This window comes from Dendropsophus ebraccatus, chromosome 5 (assembly GCF_027789765.1).
Source record: "Dendropsophus ebraccatus isolate aDenEbr1 chromosome 5, aDenEbr1.pat, whole genome shotgun sequence".
NCBI classification, from domain to species: Eukaryota; Metazoa; Chordata; class Amphibia; order Anura; family Hylidae; genus Dendropsophus; species Dendropsophus ebraccatus.
The window spans coordinates 108,293,596-108,312,669 of NC_091458.1; the positions used below are offsets into that span (position 1 = coordinate 108,293,596).

Here is a 19,074-nt window from a genome sequence, read left to right on the forward strand (position 1 = left end):
TCATAACAAAGTACAGTTCCTGAAGATGTTAATAGACTTCACTTCTACATGGTGTGTCATTTTTTTTTCACGCTACAGGTGTGAACCACCCTTAAGCCTGGCCATAGGGGGAAAAAAAAGGCTGGTGACAAATATGTCATCAGATTTACACATAATTCAACCTTTTGTTTATTTCCACGTCAGATCGGAGGCTTGTGGTGGGGTACAGTAGAGCCCTGTATATTTCTGCCCTCAAAGTATCATTGCTTAGACTTGGGGCCCTATTACACCGGATGATTATCGTGTGGAAAATTATCATTGGAATCTAGACAATAATTGTCCTGTGTAATTGCAAGCAATGATCGAAAAATCGTTTGTGTGTCGTTGATCATTGATTTATGCTGCGTTTACACAGACAGATTTTTTTAAGCCAAACCAGGGAATGGATTAGAAAAGAGGAGAAATCTCAGTGTTTCCTTTAGGACCTGTTCTCTGTTTATAGTCTGTTCCTGGTTTTGGCTTCCCAGATCTGTCAGATAAATCTGTCTCTGTAAACGCACCATTAGATCTGACCCTAAAATCATTGCTAATCGTTTACTGTAATACCACATTCGTTTGCAGTAATTCAAAATTGTTCCCTTTCTTGCTGGGATCAGATGGAGTAAACTATCATAAATAATGACGATCATTCTGTGTAATATGGTGAATGATTTCAGGTTAACGATAAACAATCTTCTTTGCGATTGTTTGTTGTTAATCGGTTATCGTTAAAAATCGCTTTGTCTAATAGGACTTTAACCCCTTAGCGACCCATGACGTATCTAATACGTCATGGCGCCGCGGGGAGTGTTCAGAGCGGGATCCCGGCTGACACGTGCAGCCGGGCAGTGCCTCTGTTAGCCGGCGCGGGTCCCGTTGCCTCGCCGGCTAATTAAGCACTTCAATGCAGCTGTCAAACCTGACAGCTGCATTGAAGGGCTTCAGACATCACATCCCTGGTGTCTAGTGGGTCGGATCTCCCCCCCACGATGCGATCGCGGGGGGGAGATCCGTTCTTCTGGCCGTGCCGGGCCTCAGCGTCGGAATGACGCTGATCCCGGCTCGGCAATAGATTGCTATGGCCTGCAGCAGGCCATAGCAATCTATCACCGATCTCATGGATCTTTGCTGTGTATATACACAGCATTGATCTCTATGAGAGATCAGTGCTATGTATATACAAGCCCCCCAGGGGGGCTTCTAGTCCATGTAAAAAAAAAAGTAAAAAAGTGTTATTAATAAAAAATCCCCTCCCCTAATAAAAGTCCAAATCACCCCCCTTTTCCCATTTTATAAATTAATAAATAAATAAATAAACATATTTAGTATCGCCGCGCGCGTAATCGCCCGAACTATTAATCACATTCCTGATCTCGCACGGTAAACGGCGTCAGCGCAAAAAAATTCCAAAGTGCAAAATTGCGCATTTTTGGTCGCATCAAATCCAGAAAAAATGTAATAAAAAGCGATCAAAAAGTCGTATATGCGCAATCAAGGTACCGGTAGAAAGAACGCATCATGGCGCAAAAACTGACACCTCACACAGCCCCATAGACCAAAGGATAAAAGCACTATAAGCCTGGGAATGGAGAGATTTTAAGTGACATATATTTGTTAACAATGGTTTGAATTTTTTACAGGCCATCCGATACAATATAAGTTATACATGTTATATATCATAGTAATCGTAACGACTTGAGGAACATGCATAACAAGTCAGTTTTACCATAGGGCGAACGGCGTAAATGCAAATCTCCCCGAAATCAAAACAAATTCGTTTTTTTTTCAATTTGACAGCGCAAATGATTTTTTTCCGGTTTCACAACATATTTTATGGAAAAATTATGCCTGTAATTGCAAAGTACAATTGGTTTCGCAAAAAATAAGCACTCATATAAGTCTCTAGGTGAAAAAATGCAAGCGCTATGGACTTTTAAACATAAAATGGAAAAAGCAAAAGCGCAAAAACGAAAATTGGCTTGGACCTTAAGGGGTTAAAGGCTCTATTACACAAAGCGATTATTGGCCATATTCGGCCAATACCGAATGTTACAGCCGATAGTTGCTTTGTGTAATAATAGACAACGATCAGCCGACAAGCATGAAAGGCTGATTGTTGCCTTTCAACAGTCTGAAACGCTATCGATTTGCAACCCCCCCCCCCCCCCCGCGCCTTTTACCTGCTCCTCCTCGCTTGCTGTTGGCGTAATAGCGCTAGCAGTGGGTGGGGGGAACGAGGAGCAAGTGCTGACCTGACAGGTTGGCGCTCTCTTGCTCTCCACATCGCCCCGTGTAATAGCCTTTGTGTGATGCCAGTGCCCCAACACAAGTGTGACCCCAGCCTTAGGGTATGTGCACGCTACGGGCTTCAAGCGAATTCTGCTGGGCGGGCTCCACTAGAAGTTCTGCCCATTCCATAGACTCAATGATATTTGCTGGTAAATTCCGCTGTCCGCCCAAAGAATTGACATGTTTAGTCTTTGGGCGGACAGTGGAATTCTCCGGCAAATATCATTGAGTCTATGGGACGGGTGGAACTTCAATCGGAGGCCACCCGACAGAATCTGCTTAAAGTTTGTGGAAATTCCGTAGTGTGCACGTACCCATATTACATAGTAATGAAGATGTTTTTGAGTCTTTACTAAAAAATCTGCTGCAAAGTACATGGGTTAGGTGTACATGAGACGCAGGTGTTGTTTTTTCATGGATCTGGTAGTGTACATATAGCTTACAGCAGCAGAAGCACAGTGTTTGCTGCAGTTACCAAATTCCTAGAAGTAGTTTGTATATCTTCAGGAACAGGTACCAGCTTATACCATGCCTCCTTCTGACTGATCTTGTACAGGGCCACAGGGAAGTTTGCTTTTTGATCTAACTAATAATTTTTGTATTCTCTGGTTTTGGAGCAGATGTGCTTATGTGCTTCTGTTATATTAGATATTATGTTGCTGCTATATTAGTGTGTTGCTGTTCCATACCATTTCAATAAGTAGAAACAAAGAACATGTATTTCCATTGTTCTGTCCTGGACTGCGGCCTCTACACGATTCAGAAATTCCTCTGTAATGGTGGCTTAAAAAGAGGATCTGTTTCTTTTTTGCCTTGAACATTTGGCACAGATGTCTCCCAGGAGGATGGAAACCTCATCAGAACAACTCTGTGAGAAATGCTCTGCATTATTTGTCCGTGTAACCATTTTGGTTTTTGATAGACATTAGACTGGGGAAATTGGGAAGAACAGGTCGTCATGAGTATGAAGCATATACCTTGTTGGCTGATATCCATAAGGGCTTTGTGCATTAGTACACCTCAGATTAGGCCATGTTCTAGCCGTGAGTGTTGGAGAAGCTGTTTTTTATTTTGTTTTCCCATATGGTGCCAGCAGCAAATGCTTACCAATTTCTTAGCTGGCCTTTTATGGTGGTAGTTCTAGTAATGCCGAGCTCCTGTGCATTAAACTGAGCTCAGGAATTTCAATGATGTCATTAGAATTTACACAGTTATTCTCCCACATTGGGAGGTATTAACCCCTTTACTGTATCAATGCCTTGTAGTAGTAATGTGTTGTGGGAATTGGAAAAGCTACGTCCCCTTACTTACTTGTTTGAAAGCTTCATGGGAGCAAAAACTGTACCACTATAAGCACTAAACAAATATTTTCATACGACCTGGTCGTCGCCGCTGCCGCACAGATTCTGATGGTGTCATCCATTTTCAAAACTGCACCCGCTGCCCAAGATCTGGTCAGTTTTCTATGTATGCCAATGAAGTGGCGCACTGGAGTGGTGTCCGTTGTTATCCAGTGCACTTTATGGTAGAACTGACAGGTGATCTTTATTCTATAGGTCAGTCTGAATTCATGTTTACATAACTTTCCTTATATTTTACTCTTTTTTTTGTGCAGTAAAACTGCCCTGTTGTGACTTCTATAGCTTTTGTTTAAATGGCTGTTTGGGGGCTTATTTTTTGCGCAATGATCTATAGATTTTGTGGGTACCATATTGCTGTAGATGGAATTTTAAAAATTGCTTTTTTATATAATTTTTTTTCCAGTTTTTCCTGATATAAAGTGTTTTTTAAAAAAATAAATTACAAACTGCTCATGCTTTTAGGGCAAGGAGACATACGGTACTTTTCATATGTCTGAGTTTCACAGAGACTTTCCCAAGCCCTTGAAGTGCTAAGAGCTACAACTCCCTGGGGGAGGTTTATCAAAGGGTGTAAAATTTAGACTGCTGTAAACTGCCCACAGCAACCAATCACAGCCCAGCTTTCAGCTCTGGTAAAATGAAAGAGAGCTGTGATTGGGTATTGTGGGCAGTTTATACCGTGTGGAGTCCCCGCCTGACATGATGAATCGAAAGGATGTCTGGAGTGGGGAAAGTGTCTGTCTGAATATTCATGGTACTGTAATGAGACAGCCGCGCGGCTCTGACACTACAGTGCCCTGAAGATTCAAACACTTTCCCCACTCCCGACATCTCATTAATTCATCAGGCTGGGCGGGGAAGCACTCCACTACAGGGCCTCCCCGTCCGTAGCGTCCATAGATTACGGGATGTAGGAATAAGCCCTTATAGACGGTCAGGTGGAAGCTGGGACCTGGTTCCACGTTTCACACCTTCACACAATTTGTATGCACAGCACAGGAACGAGACATGCAAGCAGGCCTCAGCTTTCACCTGTCTGTCAAGCAGTGATTGGGGGGGGGGGGGTGTCTTGTTACAAGATTTTTATATTATGCTGGCCCGCTTAAGGGGGAGAACACTGTGACAGGGATCACCTTCCTTCTCTATCTGCCGCCGCTGCTACTAGTGGGGTTATCCAGCCCTCTCTAACACTCTATCTGAGCCTCTGATGCTAATGTTGTCATCTTTGACCAGGAGAATAGCGCAGCATGCAGCAGTGTCCTTTCTGTCAAAATGACAGACACTGAGACAGAACCCGATGGACCCAATTAGAAGTCAGCGAGGTCGGCCGAGTGCTGTCCATCTTGGTTGTGTGATGGATCAGTACTCCTCATTTTTTGGGGTTTTGTGATGGAAAAAGTAACCAGAAATCAGTGTGTACGTGAACTTAGCCTTACATTGCTGCTAATTTAAAAGGTATACATTTAAGGCTCTTTGAACAGGTAAAAGCGGAGATCTTCACATTTGTACACCACTGCTTCTTCAGTCTTCCCCCTAGCTTGGGCTGCATTCACATCACCCTCCTTTTTCCATTGTTCTGCTCTGTTATAAGAGCCTCCACTGCTACATGTGGAAACCTCTTGAGCTAAGTCAGCTCAGTTCTTAAAGGGACAGATCTTTTATTACTTAACATGACATTTTCAAATTCAGTATATTTATAGTTTTTTTTGTTAGGGCCCTATTACACGGGACGATTATCGTGCGAAAAATCGTTAAATCGTTTGAATTTAAACGGTAATCGTTCGTATGTCGGTGATTTAGACCTGAACCTAAAATTATCGTTAATTGTTCGCTATAATTCCACGTTCGTTTGCTTAAGTTCTGCATTTTTTTCGCTAATCGTTCAGTGTAATTGCTCATTGTTCATTGTTTATTCCTTCTGATCCCAGAAAAACAATCATCGTAACGATCGCAATAACGATCATAGTAACGATCGTAACTAACGTTTATCGTTCTGTGTAATATGGTGAACGATTTCAGGTTAACGATAAACAATCTTGTTTGCGATCGTTTGTAGTTAGTCATTAATTGTTAAAAATCGCTTAGGGCCCTTTTACACGGGAAGATTATCTGACAGATTATCTGCCAAAGATTTGAAGCCAAAGCCAGGAATGGACTATAAACAGAGATCAGGTAATAAAGGAAAGCCTGAGATTTCTCCTCTTTTCAAATCCACTCCTGGTTTTGGCTTCAAATCTTTGGCAGATAATCTGTCAGATAATCTTTCCGTGTAAAAGGGCCCTTAGGGTATAAACACACACACCATATACGCAGCAAATAACGCAGCAGATTAGATCTAAATAACTGAACACAGCATCAAATCTGCACCATCAAATCTGCTGCAGATCTGCTGTGTGTGTTTGTACCCTAGTGTAATAGGACCCTTAAGGTGCGTTTACACGTTACGATTAACGTATTTGAGCGTATTTGCGAATTTGAGCGATAACTATCGAATTCGAACGATAATCGTACGCGTTTAGCAGCGAACGATCAAACGGCGAGCGAGAAATCGTTCATTTTGATCTTTCAACATGTTATCAAATCGTTCTTCGTCGTTCGCTAAAAAATTTGCAGATCGTTCCGTGTGAACAGCCATTCGCCGATATAACCAATGTGTGAGATAGGCTTAAGCGATCACAAAACTATTTTCCGTACGATATATCATTCCGTCTAAATGCTGATCGTTATGAAAAAAAAAAATTGTTACTCCGACATCATTAATCGTACTATCGGGCCAATTATCGTTTCGTGTAAACGCACCTTTACTCTCCTAAGTCCCCTTTTTGGTTATGCTCACACACAATATTTGTTCAGTGTTTTCAGCCAAAAACAGGAGTAGAACTGACCGAGAAAAGCCATATAGGAAAGATTTGCATCTTTTCTGTATTTCTATCAGACGTGTCAAAAGTCATAGATCGCAGTGAGTGAAATTCTGATATAGTTGTTGTATATAGTATTTGTTAGGATTTTTTTTTTTTTTAAATACAAAGGTATACATTAGACATTTTGTCCTGATGTGGTGTGAACAGTCTCTAAGCAGTTTGCAGCAGTGTTGGCGAGGCTTTCTGATGAGCTGTGTAATTTGAAGCTTAGCATGTTGAGGATGTGTAGATGAAGTCATGGCATTACAGTGAGCATGTGTGCGGGAATGGCACAGCTGTGGTCCGCCCCTGCTCTTCCCTCTCCTAGATACTATGTCCCCACTGGATTACACTTGGCTTACACTGATCAGGGGGATAAATACTCCAGGAAAGGTCTCCCTCGTGGCACAGCCCTCGACTCTAAAGAGAACACACATGAATGGTTTAAAAAGCCTGAATTATTTCTCTATGGGGAAATGACTAATTCAGAGCATTGGACATACAAAGCCTTACACTGACATTATTTGGGAGGAAAACATGCAGGCTCAGAATGTGGACAGCATTGCACCACATTTCATTGTGCTTCACTCCTTTTAAGCAGGTTATATTACATTTATAGCAGATATACCTCCTGTTCTTTTAAGGCCTGAGCTCCATGTCTGTACGTGAAGCAGATATTGCACTGTGCATTTGTATTAGACTACTGGTGTTGTCCCGTGGGAAGCGCATGACGTAGCATGTCCACATGCATTTACATGCCCCTGTTATTTTATAGGGCAAAAGTCTGAAAATGTAGCTCCAGAAAGAAAATGCTTCCAATGATTACCTAATATAATACGTACAGGTCCACTGTGATTGCACTTTGTGTCTATTGTCACTCTGAAGCCTGGGTCTTGTCTTTTCCCTGTATTGTCATCACCGGTTAGAACGCTTTCTTCCACTCCATATCTCCAGAGTCTAGGTTCTCAAATGTGCATTCTGCTGTCCACTTGCTCAACAGAATGGAAGTGACGTCAGCTGTAAGCTTAACGCTCAGTCACATTGGGAGCAGAAAACTATCATTCCCAGATTCCCTACAGTCGGTGACGTTGATGAAGCAGAGTCAAACCGCGCTAGCAGCTCATGCAGATGGGAGGAGAAAGGGAAGTGCAGTAAAGAGTGGGGAGACAAGCTGGAGAGCAACCTTGTGTTCCTGGAAGTCAGGGACACCAGAGGAGACGGACCACCTGCTGGCTACAGCCGTCACTGAGCTCACTAGAGGTCACAGTACAATGAAGTGTTGTAACAGCTAGAAATAGAAGTTGGGAAAGGAGCAACACAAGAACTTTTTACATTACATCAACATTAATTTAATATAATGAGTGCAATTGGTCAATGGTCACAAAAATACTTGACGTCCATGGTTTTCATATGAATCCTTTAGTATCAGGAGTTTTTTTAGTTTAAAAACAAGACTAAAAAGTAAAGCAATTTTTAACACTAAAGCAGTTATGTAAGATACAATGAAACCCCACATGGCTTTCTTCATGTGGCACAGCACCCTTATTTCTAGACACTGGTATTCCAGCGTAGTCTTTATTTAGTTGAATAATGGTGCGTTTACACAGACAGATTTATCTGGCAGATTTTTGAAGCCAAAGCCAGGAATGGATTAGAAAAGGGGAGAAATCTTGGTGTTTTCTTTATGACCTGTTCTTTGTTTATAGTTTGTTTGTGGTTTGGGCTTCAAAAATCTGTCATATAAATCTGTCTGTGTAAACGCACCATAAGGCTGGGTAACAAACGTGGCAGTATTTTTGAAGAAGAAATACATTTTTTTTCCTACAGTGTCCTAAATTTTATAACATCACCTGCCCCATGGCAAAATAAGTGTTTGACTGGTGGAGGTCATGTCACAGATCATGAGGGTACCTTGGCGGCCAGTTGAGTGAAGTGACAGTCAGGCATGCAAGCTGCTGCTCCATTCATTCACTATAAGGGTATAAACACACACTCCGTATAAGCAGCGTATTTACTGCTGCGATACGCAGCAAATACGCAACAATTACGCAGCAGATTAGATCTAAATAACTGGACACAGCATCAAATCTGCACCTTCAAATCTGCTGCAGATCTGCTGCGTATTTGCTGCATATCTGCTGCGTATATGGGGTGTTTGTACCCTTAGGTACGCAAATACGCAGCAGATGTGATGGTGAAGATTTGATGCTGTGTTCAGTTATTTAGATCTAATCTGCTGCGTATTTGCTGCGTTTCGCAGTAGTAAATACGCTGCATATACTGTGTGTGTGTACAGTGCACTTAGGCTATCTTTGGCAGCATGACAGGAGCTCGCATACTCTAAAGTTGTTCCACTGTCTTGGGGGACAAGGATCCAAGTGGTTTGACTCCCATTATTCTGATACAGGTAAAGTGTCATCAGAAGGACTTTTTCAGGTTTCCATGTCACAATCTGTATTAAAATAAATGAAAATCCTGAAATCATGCAGTTTCATAATAGGTTGATAGTTTTTTGTTCTGTAAAGTTAACTTACAGCTCCACCATTCGCAGTAGGTGATGGTCACCGCTCCCCTCCTACCCCTTTTCTGTACAGGTCATTACAAAAGTCTCCATAAATTTCAATGAGCCTTTTCCAGACTAGAGGTTTCTATGGCTGCTGTGAAGCATATCTCATATTCTGTAAACTACCTGCATCAAATACATGCATCTTCAGTTATTCTGGTTTATCTGTTTATAATTAAAAACATTTCCTAATTTTTTATATTTTTCAGGGCCGTCATGTCAAAACTGGCCAGCTCGCAGCTATTAAAGTCATGGATGTTACAGAGGTAAGTGATCCTATCGCTTTATTCTACTTTTTGTCTAAAAGTGCTCATATACCTTAAATGAAAGTTGATACGAGTGGATCATTTTAACCAAAACAATCACTTATCAGCTAAAATTTATCAACAAATCTCTTTTGCCAAATGATAACAGATTTATTTTCGGAAAAGAAGTCGGCTGCGTTGGGTATTTTCAGATAAGATTGTTTGCTCAAGAAGAAAATTTCATCAATTAACCATCTTTTGGGAAAGAATGTTCTCAGAACCTGCCTAGAATTTTCTCACAATATTCCCAGAAAGATCATTTTTCCTTTGCCCGATATATAATTGATCATGTATGACCAGTTCACACTACGTTAATGGTCAATATGTAGTAAAATGTGTAATGCTGTGTCTATGAAAAGAATGATCGTTCAGCCAGCAACCTTAAAGTGTACCTGTCATTTGAAAAAACTTTTGACATGCCGGTCCTTTCCCGGCTTGTTTGAAATGAGTCTGAACACTCAGACCTGGACCGATCTAAGCTTTTGGCACGTCTGACATGTCAAAAGTTTTTCCAAACGACAGTGACACTTTAAATCCACCCTATTGTGACACTTTAAAGGGCCTTTATCAAATAAGTGTACTTACTGCTCTCTAAAGATAGTCATACACATGAGATATTTAGCCAACAACTGTGATGCCACACTACATTTGGTGAATTTTTATGTGTGGACTGCAAAGAGGAGAGAGAAAAACTGGTGCCTAACTGTTCTAGCTGTGCGTGCAAACATCAAGCATGACTGGACAACTGTACACACCTTTTTCTGATTATCTTAACATGCCTTTTGGGTGAGCAGTCTTTAACCTCTACCCTCACCACAACATACCATTGAGTTTTGGTGCCGGTAATACAGTATAGAGGGGGCTCACAACGAGAGCTCTCTTTATAACTTGTGACTCCTAGAGACTATCAGCAGGTGAGGACCGTGGCTAATAGCCAACTCGGAGCATTCAATATCGCCAGCTATGTTAACTGTTTAAATGCCGTTTTGAATTTTGACAGCAGCATTTTAACTGTAGAAATACGTGTCACTGGTGGTCCAGCGGCCACATAGGATCCCCACAGTGCAATCAATGGATGCTGATCCATTGTAAAGGCAGCCCTAAACCTCTGCTAGGCCTTAAAGGGAACCTGTCACCCCCCGTACCGGGGTGACAGGTTCCCGACCCCCCGTTAGAGACCCCTATACTTACCTCATCCCGCCGGGTCCCGCTTCTGGATCCGGTCGGGTCCCGGAGATCTCAGCCGCTGCAGCCCGGCGCGCGCGCTGAGAGATGAGTCCAACACCCATAGAGAATGACAGGAGAGTCCAGCGCTCCGTCATTCTCTATGAGCGTTGGACTCATCTGTCAGCGCGCGCGCCGGGCTGCAGCGGCTGAGATCTCCGGGACCCGACCGAATCCAGAAGCGGGACCCGGCGGGATGAGGTAAGTATAGGGGTCTCTAACGGGGGGTCGGGAGCCTGTCATCCCGGCACGGGGGGTGACAGGTTCCCTTTAAATGCCGTGGATTGATAAATGCAGTACATAGGTACTACATTGATCCTTTGGGGAACTACAAATGAACATAAATGCATCCTATAATAAAAGTTTAAATCGTCCCTTTATCCAATAAAAAAAACATGTTGGTATCACCATGTGTGAAAACTATTAAATGATCACATTTATGATCTTGCAAAGTGCAAAAATATGCCAAAGTGAAAAGTTTATGATTTTAGGTCACATTACCAGAAAAAAATGATGTACATGTGTATTACTCATCACACAGTCTGCCACTAAGTGACGCTGACATATGTTTCCTTGACATTGAAAAGGAAAACTGGCCCTGCTTATTTACTTGTTTTTAGCCCCACTGCTGTATTTCCTTGACATGGTTTTCCTGACTATCTCATTCATCAGTGTTTACACACAGGAAAGGAGGCAGAGCTTGGCTCATGTTGTCAGGGGTTTATGTATGTAGAGGAGTCCCTGAAATTATTGTCTACAGTTCCTGTGTCCTGAAGACGACTAAAGACTATTTGGCACCAAAATATTCCACAGCACTCCACAATATAAAGGGTTCATGTACAGATAAAATGAAATGTTAGGGTATGTTCACATCTCATTTTTCTCCACACGTTGGGCTACATGTCAGGAATCATAGAAAAAAGGATGCGGACGTGCGGCTGACGGCCACATGACTGCCACATTGACTTTAATGAGCAGGACGGAGTCATTATGTGACTGTGTTCTGCTCATTTGCGGGACGTACACTGCTTTTGTGCAGGACTCAAAAGCGTAGTCGACCACATAATGACTCCGTCCTGCTCGTTAAAGTCAATGTGGCTGTTGGCCGCACGTCTGGCTGCACGTCCGCATCCTTTTTTCACTGATTCCTGACGTGTAGCCCGACGTGTGGAGAAAAACGAGACGTGAACATACCCTTAACTAGTAACAGCTAATGAACAGCTCAAACAATGAGACTAATAACTTAGGCCTCATTAATACCACTGTAGTTCTGTCTGCAGTCCCAGGCCTAATGTAGGACCAACGTTTTTCACTAGCTGTGTTCACATGTCTTTACATGTGTAGGGGTCCGCGATCTGTGCTGCCAAAAAAAAGCACATGTTGTAGTGCGGACCAGGATTTGCGTCACAGATCGCTATCTCAGTGTAGTTCCAATGTAGTGCTCTGTGAAGCATGGAGCACTACTGATGCACTGATACTGATTCTTGTGGTGGCTGGCTGCACTACGGGTGTGTGAATGTGGCCAATAATCCTATAAGGAAATAGAAGGGCACAAAGGTAAAAACCACTTGTACTGTACAGGGGTCTAAATGCCTATTTAAAAAAAAACAAAAACAAAAACAAAGGTGGCTGAGCCAGTAATCAAATACATATTTAGAATATTCATTAAGGTAGAAAATCCGTATTTTGGGAATTTAATCTGATTACACAGGGTATGGCATTCCAGAGAGCTGGGGTAGCCTGCGAGAAGTCTTGGAGACAGTAGCGGGAAGCTTAGGTTGTGGAGGAAGTTAGTATTTGTTGGCAAAACGAACAGCAGAATAAGGGCCTATTACACGAAACAATTATCGCTTGTACTTGGCCGATATTACTGACCGCTCTGGCCGATAATCGCTTGGTGCAGCATTTTTGAGAGCTTTGTAGGTTAATCAGTAATAAATTGGGTTCTTTTACACTGGTAATTTTGGGGGGGCAAACGACTGTGTGGCACATTGCTTATACTGCTGACAGACATTTTTTGCTGTCGCTTAAACAACCAAGTAATGAGCATTTGTTGGCTGATCACAGGGTGTTTAACACAGGGCAATGATCTGAAACAAATGTTTGTTCAGGCCGATAATCGCCCCATGTAAAAGGCCTTCATAGAACATGAGATGAGAATGCATTGGAGCAACTTTTAAAGGTTTTGGCTGTTTTTAGTAAGAAAAGGTAGTTTCTGGAAATACTTCTGAGATGCAGGTGATAGGAGCATGGGACTTAATATGGGGAGTAAAGAAGAAAGCTCAGTCTGACATGACCCCAAGCAGGCGTCCTGGTAGTATCACACACTACTATAGGCAGATGCTTTTAACAGACCTGCAGCCTAACATTGATGTGGGATTTGGTGTCCATAATGCAAAGGATTAAAGCGCATTTACCATCAGTTATATTCGCTTTAACATGACCCACGGATAGATCGGCGCAGAAAGGCCGATGCCGCGGTCCAATTTTTTAACTGCGGGTACCGGGACAGAATCAATGGAGCCTCGTCATAGAGGGGTGGGGGATTCCTCCCACTGGGGGTGGCCCTGCCCGCCTCCAGTGCTTCAGCCCCGGCCCGGTAGCCGTGGATAGAACGGCGCCGTACACGGGTACTGGGCCACGGTTTAAAAAATGGACCGCAACACCGGCTTCCCTGCGCTGGCGCCGATCTATCAGTGGGTCATTTGATGGGTCAGTGATGGTACATTCGCTTTAAACAGGTCCCACATTGATGGCACAAACCCACATTAGTTCATTACTGTTATATTTGTGACGCAAATGATCATGTCCAGAAGACATTTCTCTGGAATACAATTCACTGGTCCCTCCTTTTAATACTTGTTGTGCCCAGATGATAGCCATGACTAATGGTGCCTTTACACAGAGATATTTTTTCTGACAGATTTTGCAAGCCAAAGCCAGGAATTGATTTAAGAAGAGGAGAAATCTCTGTCTTTCTGTTTATGATCTGTTCCTTGTTTATAGTCTCTTCCTCACTTTGGCTTAAAAAAACTGTCAGATAAATCTCTCTGTGTAGAGGCACCATAAGGTTCTGAAAGGAATAAAACACACTGACATCAATTGTCCTGTGTGGGACATTCTGAACAGTTTTTTGACTTCTGAAATCTGATTTCTGAATCTGAAAATAACAACCCAGAAATATCAATAAACTGAGAGTTGGTTGGAGGGAGGAATCATCCTAAATTACTCAATAATATGTAGCTACATAAAACATTTAGGGGGAGATTTTATGAAAGGGTGTAAATATACACCTGGTGTAAGCTGCCCACAGCAACCAATCACAGCTCCTCTCATATTTTACCAGAGCTGAAAGCTGAGCTGTGATTGGTTGCTGTGGGCAGTTTACACCAGGTGTATTTTTACACCCTTTCATAAATCTCCCCCTTAGAGTTTATCTTCCCTTTCTCCCTTCACTGTGGGTGTTTACAAAATGTGTTTTTTTTTTTTAAATCATTCTTTATATATGAATTACAACAGTAACAACCCTTTTAATTACGGTAGTACAAAGCCAACCACCATGATGATCTATATTTACACCTCCTCCCTCCCCTCTCGTTCTTAACTAACCCAGGTTACATCTACTTCCCCCTCATCGGCATCTAGTCGTGGTCCCCTGGGCGTTTCTTCATGTCAATCAAGTCAAGGTACCAAAGGGTATCTGGGGTATGGGAAATGGCACAGGGTCAATAAGAGAATTTCAGTCTTTATTCTCTAATAGACCTCTTAAATTCATTAATTGGGGAAAATAATACTATGGTTCTTGTAAAGATGTACACCTTCACTATCTGAATCTTAAAACGTGTGTGAGATGCACATGCTCCATTTCACTTGAATAACTTTAGCAGCCTACAGCCCAGTTCTTATTAGGTGATGATAATTCAGCTTGACATTGTGTGTGAAGTCATCGATCAGACTGACCTTTCAACTAAGGGGGCTCCAGCCTGTGATCATAGGAGAGAAAACGCCTTCATTTAATGTAGATCTTTTGTAAATCCTCTGAAATATTTCCTATTTCCATCTAACACTGGGGATTCCGATATTCTGATTATATTTTAAAACTGAAGACTGAATTTAATACACTACATCTTTTCAGCATTTTAATTCTTAAGTATGACAGAGTATTTGTGTCTGGCTCTGCAATTGTTGCCCTATGCCATTATGTCTGGGTGCTTGCCATCCATTATTTCAGATTGCATCAAAGCTTTGGAATATATCCTAACAAAATAAATCTATAGTCAAAGTGGTAACTGCTGAATGGGCAACAGTGTCACGGTGGTACCCAAAGCTCTTTTAGGTTGGTTTGCCTTGTCTGATACTACAGAAAAGCTACTGGAGGACAACCACTGGGAAAGTTTAATGCTTGCCCTGGGAAGGGTTCTGCTAGGCATGTAACTCGTGTGGATGTCACTTTGACAGGTACAAACTACCTAAACGTTCTGCATGCCAAGTACATTGCTTCGTGGCTTTGGTATTTCCTGATGGCAGTGGTCTCATTCAGCAGAATAACGTACCCAGACGCACAGCAAATATAATAATTGTAAAGTGCCAACAGATTCCCCCCCCCCCCCCCCCTGTTGTCCTACTCACTGCTGACCAGTTCTGGCCCCATCTCTTCAGTGTCAGGCCGCTCAGAAAATCACTGGCCACGGCGCTGTCCCATCTTACCCAGTGATTGGCTGAGTGGCCTGTCACTGAAGAGACTGGGCCAGAAGCGTCAGCCGTGAGCAGGGAACATGGGCAAAAGACTGTAGGACATCGGGGGAATAGGTAAGTATAAACTTTATTATTAGAGATGAGCGAACCGGCTTCGGGTTTGAGTCCATCCGAACCCGAACGTTCGGTATTTGATTAGCTGGGGCTGCTGAACTTGGATAAAGCTCTAAGGTTGTCTGGAAAACATGGATACAGCCAATGAATATATCCATGTTTTCCACATAGCCTTAGGGCTTTATCCAACTTCAGCAGCCACCACTAATCAAATGCCGAACGATCGGGTTCGGATGGACTCGAACCCGAACCTGGTTCGCTCATCTCTATTATTTTTCAGGTAAAAAGCAAGTGCTTTACGGACATTGCTGACGATATATACAGTCCTTGTTGCACAATAATTTAGCCGTGTATAGCCTTGGTAAGCGAGCACCGATCAAGCAGATCGTCACTTGCTTACTGTGAGGGATTGGGCTGTGTAATACAGTCCTTAGAACGTTTGCTGCTGTCTTGAGGGCAGATACCACAGGACACCTTCAGAGGTCTTGTGAAGTCTTTGCCTCAAGGAGTTAAAGCTGTTTTGTTGGCACGAGGCGGTTAGACAAGTGGTTTTAATATTATGACTGGACAGAGACTCTGGCATCAGAGACTGTTGTAAGGATCCATTCACATTTATGCTGCAGATTTTATGCTGTGTTCAGTGATTTGGTTACATTGATATCTGCAGCACATCCTGTAGATGTGAGTGGACCCTAAGCATCTATTTGATGTGAGAGTGTTACATGGTCCTGTGTAGGGCCTACAATGTCTGCAGCCATCTAGTCACAGACGACTTGTAAGTTTAGTATGTTTCTGGCTGGATTTTTCTTGTGTCCCTAAATAGCCTTGATAAAGTCGTATTTTCCTTTAGATAAGTGCAATGCTAGGCAGTGTACAATGGCCTTCAGTAGATTTACTTGTCAGATATGCAGGATAGTGTGGGGCTCCTGAAGAAATATGGCTGGTAATAAGTAAACCATGTGGACATGGGAATTGAACAGTGGAAGGCATACATACAAGTCTGTCTGCCTTCTACAAGATTAATGAACAAAGCCCTGATGAAGTCACATGGTCTGGGGATGGTTTTCTGCTTGACAACATGATCCTATCAGCCAAACAACACAGGAGCTCCTCCTGACATCACTTTCCTGAAATAAACCCTCAGGAAGGAATAACTTCTAGCAGTAGGCTCTGATTTACAAGGTGTCGTGGAATGTGTACAATAACTCCGTGCTGGAAGTGTAAAAGGATCATCGGATTTCATTAGCAGTTTCGGAGTAGCTTATGTTTTTTTTTCCACCAATGTATTATCTTTTTCACTATTGGTAAAGCTCGACTTCAAGAAGAGAGTAAAACTGGATCTGCTTAGGAGACACTGTTCATCATTAACTTGTTCTATGTAAGTGGCACCTGACGCTCTAGCTCTGAGGAGGGGGGCATCGCAACTAGTTGGTTACGTGGCTTCTCGTGAAAGGAATAGAGAATCATGTCTGCCTTCCATAGTTGGGGATCAGAACTTAGTAAATATACACTTGTTTAATGCAGCAGAATATGTTGGTGCATTAGTAGTAAGATGACTATACCCTGGTTATACATGGGCACAGAACTGGTGAAAGAATCTGCGTATAGGGGCCTATTAGACAAAGCGATTTTTCGTTTTCTCTGATTAACGATAAATAGTTGCAAATGTGCATTTTTCGAACAACCTGAAATCCTTCATCATAATACATGGAACGGTGGTAGTTAAAATTGCTTGTACACTCTAGAGCGATTATAATAATGAACAAACATAATAACATCCAAACAATGTGCACATACACAGAAATATATGAGAAAATTAACAGTGATTTTATGGTCAACTCAAAAGATGTGATCAATGACGTATGATCAAATTTTCGTTAGCCATTCGATAATTTCCTAGGAAGATGTTCCCCAGGCTACAAGAGGCCAGCTCGGTGAGGCCCATCCATCCCTAAACACGACTCTTTTTTTTTTTTTTTAAGCTTTTTTAACTACTCACCCTTTGTGCAATACTTCCTTATACAAAGTGAGGTGGAAGTGGAAGTGGAAGAGATACGAAAAGCACAAATGAATTTTGGATCCTAGTGGCTATCATCAGTAGTGGATTATAATAGGGGCATTTTGGGCGGCAGCCAGGGGCCCTGAGCTCCTGGGGGGCCCATGACTACCCAAAAAGACTTGTACTTTCAGTGGTGTACTGTCTCCTTGCTACACTTCCGCCATGATTTACAAAAAAAAAATTACTTTTTTAATGGCAATTTTGCACAAATCAGGACATCATGACATTATCTGTCCTGTACTATGAACGCCAGGCTAGTGCTGCCATAGTTACAGTGGGGTGGGGGGGGGCCCAGGCTTGGTAAACAGCCCGAGGCCTAAGGTAAAGTTAATCCGCCCCTGGCTATCATACCATACTACAATGTATGTGCCATGGTGCTAATAGTCTCTTTTAACCCTTTCAGGACCAAGCTCAAAATGACCCAGTGGACCGTGCCAATTTTCATTTTTGTGCTTTCGTTTTTCCTCCTCCCCTTCTAAGAGCTCTAGCACTTTCAGTTTTCTATCTACAGGGCCATGTAAGGGCTTATTTTTTTTTTTTTAGGGAAAGGTGTACTTTGTAATGGTGGCTTTCATTATACCATAACATGTATGATGGAACCCCAAAATATAATTTATGAACATATAAACTAGTGAAATTGGAAAAAAGAATGCAATATGGTAACTTTTGGGGGGTTCCTGTGTCTACGTAATGCACGATAGTAAAGTGACATGATACCATTATTCTATAGGTCAGTCTGAACACAACCACATGCAGGTTTACACAGATTTTCTAGTGTGGGTGTGTGTGTGTGTTTTTTTTTTTTTTTTTTTTTTTTTTATGAAATCCTTTTGTTTTTGCAATTATTAATAAAACGGCCCTATTGTGACGCTTATAATGGTTTTAGTTTTTCATCCACGAGGCTGTATGGGGTGTAGTTTTTTGCACCATGATCTCTAGTTTTTATTAATACCATATTTTTCTTACCTACTTTTTGTTTACGCCGTTCACCGGGATGGCAATTGTTATATTTTAATAGATCGGACAATTACGCACACTACAGTATATAATATATTTAATTTTCTATATTTTCTTTATGTAATGTGAAAGGGGGGTGATTTTAATCTTTTGAGGGAGGGGCTTTGGGGTATTGTGTAAAAAAAAATATATATATATATATTTATATTTATTTACAACACTTTTTTTTTTCTTACACATTTTAAGTCCCCTTGGGCGACTTTTACATGCAATCTTTAGATTGCATACACTGATCATTCTTTTGCCAAAGCATTGATCAGTGTAATAGGTGCTTTGCGCTTTGAGCCTGCCTGTGGCAGACTCAATGAGCAGATCGCTGATCGGACTGCACAGAAGGTAAGAGACCTCTGGCGGTCCAATACAGCGATTGGGACCCCCGCAGTCACACTGTGGGGGTCCCGATCAGTAAGTGACAGGAGCTGCCCCTGTCACTTGCGTTTGCTGCAGCCTGCCATTATTGGTGAGGGTCTGGCTGCTGATTGCAGCCAGCCCCCACCTGCTATGAAGCCGCTTCATAACACATGATGTA

The 19,074-nt window shown here is 42.2% G+C and overlaps 1 protein-coding gene across 4 annotated transcripts in view; it reads left to right on the forward strand.

Moving 5' to 3' along the window:
* The window catches only part of MAP4K4 (mitogen-activated protein kinase kinase kinase kinase 4), a 122,589-nt gene that overhangs the window by 40,300 nt on the left and 63,215 nt on the right, over positions 1-19,074 (forward strand). For all 4 annotated transcript variants that reach the window (XM_069970972.1, XM_069970973.1, XM_069970974.1 and 1 more), the window contains exon 3: positions 9,341-9,397. In XM_069970972.1, the coding sequence (XP_069827073.1) occupies positions 9,341-9,397 (57 nt within the window). The remainder of the gene's footprint in view (positions 1-9,340; positions 9,398-19,074) is intronic.